The 10346-nt window shown below is 38.6% G+C and overlaps 2 protein-coding genes across 3 annotated transcripts; one reads left to right on the top strand and one right to left on the bottom strand.

Moving 5' to 3' along the window:
- Positions 1-2361: 2361 nt before the first annotated feature.
- LOC125221634 (E3 ubiquitin-protein ligase KEG-like) lies at positions 2362-5385 on the top strand. Of its 2 annotated transcripts, none has more exons than XM_048123810.1 (5): positions 2362-2487; positions 3019-3389; positions 3491-3582; positions 3661-4134; positions 4311-5385. In XM_048123810.1, the coding sequence occupies exons 1-5, from the start codon at positions 2481-2483 to the stop codon at positions 5239-5241; spliced, it is 1875 nt and encodes a 624-aa protein (XP_047979767.1). In that variant the 5' UTR covers positions 2362-2480; the 3' UTR covers positions 5242-5385. The 2 variants fall into 2 exon arrangements, with proteins under 2 accessions (XP_047979767.1, XP_047979768.1); XM_048123811.1 differs by having other exon boundaries at positions 2365-2592.
- Positions 5386-5728: 343 nt separating this feature from the next.
- Positions 5729-8578, bottom strand: LOC125221633 (nuclear matrix constituent protein 1-like). Its single transcript, XM_048123808.1, has 2 exons — positions 8336-8578; positions 5729-8053 (listed from the first exon to the last, which is right to left on the bottom strand). Exons 1-2 carry the CDS (start codon positions 8375-8377, stop codon positions 5819-5821), a joined length of 2277 nt encoding a protein of 758 aa, XP_047979765.1. The 5' UTR covers positions 8378-8578; the 3' UTR covers positions 5729-5818.
- Between the last annotated feature and the right edge of the window lie 1768 nt (positions 8579-10346).

Raw genomic sequence — 10346 nt, 5'->3', positions numbered from 1 at the left:
TAAAAAGGCGGGCAGATGGATCGATTGAGAGATATAAGGCAAGACTGGTAGCAAAAGGCTATACTCAAACTTATGGGGTGGATTACGCCGAGACCTTCTCACCAGTAGCCAAGATGAGCACAGTGAGAATTCTATTATCTGTTGCAGCATCAGAATTGGCCTTTACATCAGCTTGACGTCACTAATGCCTTCTTACATGGAGAACTGAAGAAAGATGAGGAGGTATACATAGAGGTTCCTCCGGGCTACAATGGTGAATTTGGACCAGGAGAAGTATGTCGCCTAAAGAAGACACTATACAGACGGTTTAGCCAGGCGATGCAAAAGTATGGATACCGGCAGAGCAACTCTGACCATACTCTCTTCCTCAAACAACAAGGTGATAGCATAACCTGTCTTCTGATATATGTGGATGATATGATAATCACAGGAAATGACTCAGTTGAAATCAAGAAGCTACGAGAAAATCTTTCCCAAGAATTTGAGATGAAAGATCTAGGAGATTTGAAGTACTTTCTGGGAATAGAAGTCCTGCGATCAAAACGTGGGATATTCTTGAGACAGAAGAAGTACGTCCTCGACTTGCTAACAGAGACAGGACTACTGGAATGCAAGCCCGCAGAGACACCAATGGTACAGAACCATGGTTTGAAGATAGAAGAAGGAGCCAAACCAGCAGACAGAGAGCAATACCAACGTTTGGTTGGAAAACTGATCTACCTAGCCCATACAAGGCCAGATATCGCATATGCAGTCGGAGTGATGAGTCAGTTCATGCACAGCCCACAAGAAGAGCACATGAATGCTGCGATGAGGATAGTAAGATATCTAAACGGGACAGTTGGCTACGGAATTCTACTGAAAGGTGGAGGGAATTAGAAGTGTTCGGATACACCGATGCTGACTGGGCAAGCAATCCTATCGATCGAAAGTCAACAGGTGGGTACTTCATGTTCATGGGCGATAACCTTGTCACTTGGAGGAGTAAAAAACAGAAAGTGGTTGCACTTTCTAGTGCTGAAGCTGAATTCCGAGGGGCAAAGAGTGGAATGACCGAAATCCTATGGATATGGAGACTTCTTACAGAAATTGGCTTTCCACCTACTCAGAAGAGTCAACTATTCTGTGACAACAAGACAACAATCAACATAGCAGAAAACCCAGTCCAACACGACCAGACGAAACATGTGGAAATTGATCGGCACTTTATCAAGGAGAAGATTGAGAAATGAATTATTGAGTTGCCATTTGTCCGCTCAGAAGATCAACTAGCAGACATCCTGACCAAAGCAGTCCATTCAAAGGTGTTTGAAGAAGTATTAGGCAAGCTAAGCATCGGAGATGCCATTACTTAGCTTGAGTGGGAGTGTTAGAATATGGAAAAGAAATAATGTAAGTAAGGCAAGGATCATGTAATTAGTGAGTGATTGATCTTGTAATTAATGTGTGATTGATACCACAAAAAATAGGAGATAGTATTACCATTTGTAAATTATGGTAAGCCTCTATATTAAGAGGCTTACTCCAAATGAAATACAACATAGAATACAATTCTCCTACAATGTCTTCTTCCTCTTCTCTCTTGGATATAATTTCAATAAATATAACCTTTTTACATATGGTGTTTTAGATCGTATCTAATTTGTCATTCTTTTCGGCTTTGGAATTGATTGCTAGTACAGTAGTACTATTAATTTTGTATTAATTAGACGCAAGAAATTGGAAATATCAAAAAAGTTAGTATTAATACATATATATTGTTTGGACGAAATGAATTGGTCAATAGTTTTGGTTGATTAGATTAATTAAGTTATAGTGACTTGCAAATTGTCTTTTAAATAAAAGCTAAACAAAAGTTGAAGATTTTCATTTTCTTACTCCTCAAAGTTTCTTGTACGCATCGAAATGGAGATTAATTGAAGACAATTGTATAGTAGTTGTGCTAATAATTATTATTGAGAAAAATACTACTCATATATTTATTGCCATTCATTATTTCTTGAAATTTAGGTCGGAAAAATAATCTCCCAAAAATTAAATTAGTTTTATTATAGAGGAGAAAAGTTAAATTGCTATTGAAACTAGCTGTAAAGACAATTCTATTTAAATAAAATAGAAAACAAACCTGTTTCGGTGGGAGATGGATTATTATAATTTATAACACCGCTAATGATTATCCCCAAACGAATTGGAAAAGAATGAATTTTATACTTAGCTATATCCACTTGAAATTTGATGATTTAGTTTACACACAGAAAAGACTAAATAAAATTATTTTATTTATTTAGTTAGAGAAAAAGACTAAAAAGAGATAAATAAAATATTATTGAAAACACACACATCGGTGGCGTACGTAAAAAAGCCACATCGATGACACCTCTCTCTCTCTCTCTCTACTTATTCAATTTAGCAGTTTCTTCTCCTTTCTTCACTCTTCCCTTTCGAAATTTTGGCTGAATTATCAGCACTGCAGCTATGAAATGATCGGTCAATACTGATACCTAATTTAATTCGTCGATATTACTGCTTTATTGCTTCTTCCGTAATCGATTTGTTTTAGCTACATATTTTTTCATACTCTCCTACTCTTCAGTAAGTTTTCTATTCATTTTTTGCGCTTACAAATTTGTGTTTTAGCTACATAATTCGTTTGTTTCTGCTGTTAGATAGTGTGATTAAACTTTCATCAACATAATTTCTGATTGAAAGAAACTATATATTTATAGCTGATTGAAGAATTTGTTCATTTCTAGGTTGGACTTTTGGTGTTTATAGAGTGAAAGAGTGTGAGTAGTGATTGTGATGTTCTTGTTTAGAATTTTAGTTTGAGAAATTGGGGATGGTTGTCTCCCTTCGGAAAATTCTTACTTTAGAAGCTACTACTAGTTTTTCTTTTGGAAATTGATGAATTATGTGTTAGATTTTATTAAAGCATTATATTACTCATGTGGATTGTTGATTTATTGTGTGATTTGTAAGCACATTTTTGTCTGTCAATAATTTTGTTATGGGAATTAGGGGAAATGGCAGGACAAGTTGTTGCTAATCGACCTGCGTCTTCGTTTGATTTCGTGATGGTTGATGGAGAGTCTGGTGATGTTAGCACCTTAAGTGCATCATCTGACCAGATGACCCCTTGGATTGATCCAATGACGATTAAGCTCAGGCACCGGATTGGAAGAGGGGCGTTTGGTGATGTTTGGCTGGCCACTCATCACCGGTCGTCTGAGGACCATGACGAGTATCATGAAGTTGCTGTCAAAATGTTGCACCCGGTCAAAGAGGAAAACATTAGGGATGTCTTGAATAGATTGAGTGATTTGATTTTTAAGTGCCAAGGGTTGGATACGGTTTGTTTGCTCTACGGGCTTTCTCTTATCAATAAGAGAGTGAGTTTTCTGATCGGCCTTTTATTATGCTGTTTTGATTTTTAGTGGAGATGGTGATGAGGATGTTGAATCTAAAGCATTGTATTGTTTTGTTCTTTTAGGTATGCATTGTTATGCAATTCTACGAGGGCTCAGTCGGTGACAAAATGGCTCGCCTCATTGGGGGAAAGTTGTCTCTTGGAGATGTTCTAAGGTGATGTTCATTATTGGTTTCTGGAAGATGTCGACTCATTTGTGAGTACTTACTTGGGGTGTGATGATATGTTCACAGGTATGGAGTGGATCTGGCTCAGGGAATAATGGACCTGCATGCAAAAGGGATCCTTATTCTCAACCTCAAACCTTATAATTTCTTGTTAAATAGAAATGATGGGGCAATTATTGGGGATATTGGTATCCCTTATGTGTTGTTAGGGGTTTCATTGCCCAGCACGGACATGGCTCGGAGACTTGGGAGTCCGGCCTATATGGCTCCGGAACAATGGCAGCCAGAAATAAGAGGTCCCATATCTGTTGAGACTGATTCGTGGGGATTTGGTTGCAGTATATTGGAGATGTTAACTGGGATACAGCCGTGGAGTGGTAAATCAGTTGAGGAGATATACAAGTTAGTCGTAACAAAGCAAGAAAAACCTCATATTCCCAGCGGCCTCCCTCCTGCAGTTGAGAATGTCATTGTCGGTTGTTTTGAGTACGACTTTAGGAGCCGCCCTGTGATGGCAGATATTTTACATGCTTTCAAGAGGTATCCTTTTCTTGATTCTTGATGCAAGTTTTAAGTTTCTTGCTCAAAAGCATCTACTGGTTGTTCTCATTGAGACGGGGACTTGTTAACCATGACATAATCGTATTTCTTTTTTGTCAGCTTTAATACATCTGCTATTCTATTGCATTTGACTAAACTTTTATATGAATTTGTAGTTCGCAGAATGCAGTTTCTCTAGATGGAAGCTCAACAGGTCTCGGAAGTAGAATGATCAGAGACAAACCAGGTGGTGGTGGGTATACAGAATGGTTCCTCGCAAAGGATCACCTGCAAGTCGGTGATGTGGTCCGTTCTAGGAAAGCCATGAACTCATGCAGCCCAAAAAATATGGATGTGCCCGAAGGGTCTGTGGTGGGTTTGGAAAGGGATACGGATCAAGATGGATATGTTCTGGTTAGGGTGCATGGAGTTCATGATCCACTACGAGTTCATGTTTCTACACTGGAACGAGTCACATTCGGATTGGCTGCAGGCGACTGGGTCCGCCTGAAGAAAGAAGAGAAGAAGCACTCGCCTGTTGGTGTCCTTCACTCAGTAAACCGTGATGGAAGTGTAGCTGTTGCGTTTATAGGACTGGAGACCCTATGGAAGGGCGAATATACACAGTTTGAGATGGCAAAACCTTACTGTGTTGGGCAGTTCGTGAAGCTTAAGTCGAGCATCTTCAGCCCACGGTTTGATTGGCTTCGTAGAAGAGGTGGTGATTGGGCACCTGGACGGATTTGTCAAGTGCTGCCGAATGGGTGCCTCGTTGTCAAGTTTCCCAGCAGGCTGAGCATAGGGAGAGAGGACATGAGTTTCCTGGGCGATCCAGCTGAGATCGAGCTCGTCTCGTTTGAGACCTCCCCTGGGTTGGTGAAGAAGTATCAACATCTCGAGGACTTCCACTGGGCTGTGAGGCCACTATTAATTGCTTTGGGGTTGTTTACAGCCATGAAAATGGGACTTCTTGTTGGGAAGAAAGTTGGGAGAGGGAGATTGAAGGGAAAGGATCCTCTGTTCCAAAACGATGGTCAGAAAGGCGACAGCAGCGCAAGTGGGAACGCAGCGTGGCGGGCGCCGAAGGTGGCTAACATTTTCAGGTGATGGTTTCTTCACCAAAAACCAATCATGAACTCTGCATAGTAGATGTACATCAATTTCTCTTTCTGAATTAGCAAAATATAGGAAGTCGACTTTGTTACTGTGTAAATAGATTTGCCGATGGGATGGATGGCTTTTCTTTCCTTATTTCTGTTCTTACTTTACATTATCGTGCAATTTAAAGCTTTTCGAATGCGGTAAGGACGTTTGAAATAGGTTTGTTGAAAAATTATTACAACCAAAAAAAACTGCTATCATTATGGACTTCGCTTTTTTGACAAAAGAAATTGTTTTGATAGTTAAACAACCAGAAATTTAGAGATATTGATGCAAGACTTTTGATTAAATAAAGTGTTTGATTTCCTCGGCAATTCACTACCAAGACGCACAAAATCTTATAGTATAAACTCCATTTCCCAAAATGGAAAAAAGATTTTATTTATGTATGCAGTACATGTATATTAACAAAAAAAAAAAAAAAGCACAACAATTTTAGAAAAAAATACACAATTACAAGATACATTGAGAAAACAGTCCACTGGAATTAAAAGAATGGGTTAGAAGATATACTAAGGCTCTATTAAGTCAATAAATTCATACTTGCATCTTTCACTAGATCCTCAGTTAAACTGAGAAGCCGTGATACTTCGTCTTTGACTTCCACCGGACACTCCTCAGAACCATCGTCATCCTGCTCTTGCAGGAGGATGTCGTTCTCGGCCTCGATACTCAGACCAGCTTGGTGCAGAAGCTGGCTACTCAATTCTGTGATTCTCTCTAGTGCACTTGTTGCAGCTTCGACTTCGAGTTGAGCTGCTTCTAATTGCAGTTTCTCAATTGCGACTTCACCCACGCTTTTCTCACCAATTATCTCCTGTGATAATTCATACAGCTGTTTCAGATCTGTATCTTGCATGACTCCCTCTCTCAGTTTTGCTATTTCCTTCTCTTTAGCATCTAGTTTTCTGATAGCCACGTTTAGCTCCTCGTCTTTCATTATGAGATCCTTATTTGCTGCAAGAACTTCCATTTCCTTAGCTCTCAGGCTTTCTCGGGTGAACTCGAGTTCAGTTTCAAGTTGCTTCACCTGCCACTTGGAGCTATCAGGCAGCCTATCTAGCAAAGGAGATGAAAAACCATGGTTTTCCTTATCAGTTGGGATCAGTGCGTAGTATCCTTGGTCGTTGAGTGATAGAACTACTTCATTAGTGAGATCTACAATCTTTCCCACCACAGCCTCAGCTTCAGAGAATTTTAACTGTGCATTGGTTAGTTCATGTTGCATTGTTAGGACATGCTGGCCCTTCTCCTTGAGCTCGGACACAGCTCCAATGAGCTCCTCTTCTCGGCTGGACAAAATCCCTTTCAGTTCAGCAATCTGATGACTGAGTTCCTCCAGCATCTCTTTTGCATCTGAGAGTTCCGAGTTTTTCTGCTCCAATATAAGTTGAAGTGAAACCAGTTCGGACTTTAAATGCTGGATCTCTAATCTTGCTTCTACCAGTTCTGACTCTTTAGCTGTGAGAAGAGTCTGTGACTCTTCAAATGCAGCAGTCTTGCTGTCTATTTCCTCGCGGAGAGCTGAGAGTTCTGAAACTGCTTGTTTCAAAGCTGACCTCTCTTTATCCAACGTTGTCTGTAGCTCAGCAACAAGTTCTTTTTCCAACAATAGATCTCTTTTAAGCTCCTCGTTTTGAGCTTCAGCAACCCTTAGTTTCACTCTCTCACTTTCCACTTCTGCTTCGGCATCTCTCAAACTTGGCAGATACGACATAATGCTCTGCCTTAGCTCTTCAAGTTCATTAAGCTGTTTTTCCAACAACCGATCTTGACTTTCCATTTTCTCTTTGGAGGAAACCAAAACTTTTTGAGAAGAAACAAGCTCACATTTCACATCAGAAATAAGTTTTTTCACTCTCCCAAACTCATCTAGAGTGGAATTTGCTTCCCCAACATGCTTGGATGTTTGCTCTGCAAGCTTTCTCAACTCCTCCTGTGCAATTAGCCAGTCCATTGTTTGCTTCTCCAACTTTGCTTCCGCATTCTTCAATTTCTCAGATTCAGATTCCTGCATCCGAATGGAATTTCCAAGCTCTTCCTCTTTCTCTCGAATTACTCTCTGAAGTTGCTGGAGCTCAAGTGCTTGCTTTTCCACAACTTTGTTTGCTTCATCCAGGAGCCCGGACTTGAAGCAGAGTTGTGATTCAGCATTAGCAGCTTCATCAGTCTTCTTCATCAGTTCCTGTTCCATCTTTGCGATTTCCTCTTCTTTGACCAACAGTGCTACTTGTGAAGCAGAAATCTTATCATCCCTTTCCTTGAGCTGAAGCTTAAGCTCACTGATTTCCAAGGCTCGTGAAGCCAACTCTACATTTGCTACCATCAGCTCCTCCTCGAGCTTTTCCTGCTTCAGTGTAGCAGCTGCCATTTCTTCTTCTCGTCGCTCCAAACTCTTCCTGGCTTGATGAATTTCATTGAACTCCAACACCACCTTCCTCTCCGCATCCTGCAGATCCTCTTCCTTCTTCTTCAAGGCTACTAGAGCAGCATGAAGTTCCGATTCGAGCTCACCAAGACCCACACCGAGCTCAGGCGAACTTGGATCCCTACCTATCTGTTGTTCAAGCTTCTGAGTCTGAGCAAACAACCTCTCCAGAAGAACCCTAGCCGGTTCACTCGCCCCACTATCACTAATACTGGAGTGCCTACTGCTATTTAACACCGATTTGACAATCCACGACAACTTAGACTCGCTTCTACGCAGCTTCAGAAACTCTACCCTCTTTTGCTTCCATTTTGGACTAGAATAGCATAACTGCAAACGATATTCAAAGTCACGACTAAGCATATATACAATTTAATGAACATCTATCGAAAATCAAGATATTAATCCAAATTCACAAATACTACCATATAAATGCAATCGCGATGTGTTGTATTGATAATCAAATCGAGAAGTTTTCTCCAAAAAAAAAATCGGGAGGAATATGAGTAAATTAGTTGGCACAAAAGCAGCAGCAGCAGCTATATAAATCGAATCATCAAAAATCAATTGGTACAAAAAATTGCATAAAAGAGGGGGGAATTAGAAAATGACCTGAGGAAATGAGGGTAGGGAAATAGAGGTAGAGAGCGCCATACTTCATCTGCCGACCACATCTGTTCTCAAGCGTACCTTCAAACACATGGCAGGAGACAGCAGCGAGAGAGAAAATTAGGAATTGCAGTATACAAGGGGTGAAGGAGAGAGGAAACTTGGAGGTGGAGGAAGGAAGGAATGGAAACGACGAGAACGGCAGCACTGGGTGGGCGATTGGCACGTGTGGCTTTCAGATTACCACAAATTCAAATGCCCCACTTTTTTATTTTTCATAATAAATGGAAAATTGCCATTGCCAATTACTACTCCTTCCTTATTAAAAATAGAATAAAAATATTTGAAATGACATTGAGCTATAATAAACCATTAATAAAGTAGGCGAGAAGAATTGGTAAAGTAAGAGAGAAAAAAGAAAAAGTAGTGAAAGTAAAGTTAGTAGAATATGGATCTACTTTCTATTTATAGTTAAAGTATTTTATATAAATTAAATTAAAATTTATAAAATGTTTGCCTATATATGTAACCTATAATAAAAATTAAATTTAAGTTAGTGGAATATGAATCTACTTTCTATTTATAGTTAAAGTAAACTTAAACTCCTAATTGTAGATGGACTAAAATGACAAACATGATTCTAATAATAGAAATAGGGAGTATGTATTCCCACCGTCCTCCATTAGTTGGCACATGTTGATTTGACACATATTTTAAGAAATGTAGTGGAATGTGGATCCCTTTTATATAATTATATAACAAAATGTGAGTAAAATGAGTTAGCGAAATGTATGGTCCATTACCAAAAATAATAAAAAATTAGTGTCAATTAATTGTGGACGGAAAAAAAAAATCGGTGTCAATTAATGAATGATGGATGGAGTTTTATTTACTAATGGTATATTGATATTAACACAAATCGGGCGAATTCTGATATTTCCCACAAATTTAGATAGTGGCCTTAAAAATCCTAAACTTTAAGATTGTGTCAATATTTCATACTCCCTCCGTCCTCCATTAGGAGTAGCACTTTGACCGGGCACGGGTTTTAAAAAATGTAAAGAAAAATTGGTTGAAAAAATTAGTGGAATGTGAGAACCATTTTTTTATATTGATTTTATAATAAAATGTGAATGAAATGAGTTAGTGGAATGTGGGACCTACTTACCATTTATGCTAAAAGTGAAGTGCTACTCTTAATTGGGGACGGGCCAAAATGGAAATTAGTAACTTTTATTCGAGGACGGAGGGAGTAGCATATTATTCTCTAAATTGGGAAAATCTACAAGATACTCTCTCCGTCCCAACTAAATTGAGACAAAACTTTTGAACACAGAGATTAAGAAATTGTGTTGAAAAGTAAGAGAAAAGAATAAAGTAGAAAAGAGTGATTAGATGTTTTGTTTTTTGTCAAAAAGAGAAATGGCTTAACTTAGTTGGGACATCCCAAAAAGAAATACGACTCAACTTAGTTGGGACGGGAAAATATGTTTTATCTTTACAACGTTATTTTGTTCAACGTCGAACTAGAGAATTGGGGCGTCAAATTAACATTGTTTTATGTATAAAGCCACATAAAATTATTTGAGTTGGGCTAAAAAAATTGCATAAACTTTTAAAAATTTATAAATTTTAAAACTAATTTCATGGTTAAACTAAAATGTCAGAAATCATCCTAAATTTAAGACTTTTAAAGACAATATCAGACCACATACTTAGGGTCAAAAGTCGTCACTCTATCTATAAATGAGAAATATCACTCGATATTATCCCTATCCTTTCTTCTTCTTCTTTTCCGTTGTTATCCTATATTTCTTCCTTGTCTCTATTTTTGCGGACATGGTATTAATTAATTAAGTAAATACAAGAATCTTTTTCGTTTTTCTATATTTATCTTTTGTATAAAAGGGCAGGGTTGATTCAACTCAGCATAAAGAAAAACCCTACAGGGTTGATTCAATTCGGTAAAGAGAAAAACTGTTTTTTGTTTTGTAGATTAGTGAGAAAAGATGAA

This window comes from Salvia hispanica, chromosome 4, assembly GCF_023119035.1.
Source record: "Salvia hispanica cultivar TCC Black 2014 chromosome 4, UniMelb_Shisp_WGS_1.0, whole genome shotgun sequence".
Taxonomy (NCBI): domain Eukaryota; kingdom Viridiplantae; phylum Streptophyta; class Magnoliopsida; order Lamiales; family Lamiaceae; genus Salvia; species Salvia hispanica.
The sequence above is the reverse complement of the archived record's forward strand: the minus strand, read 5'-3'. Positions and strand labels throughout refer to the sequence as shown.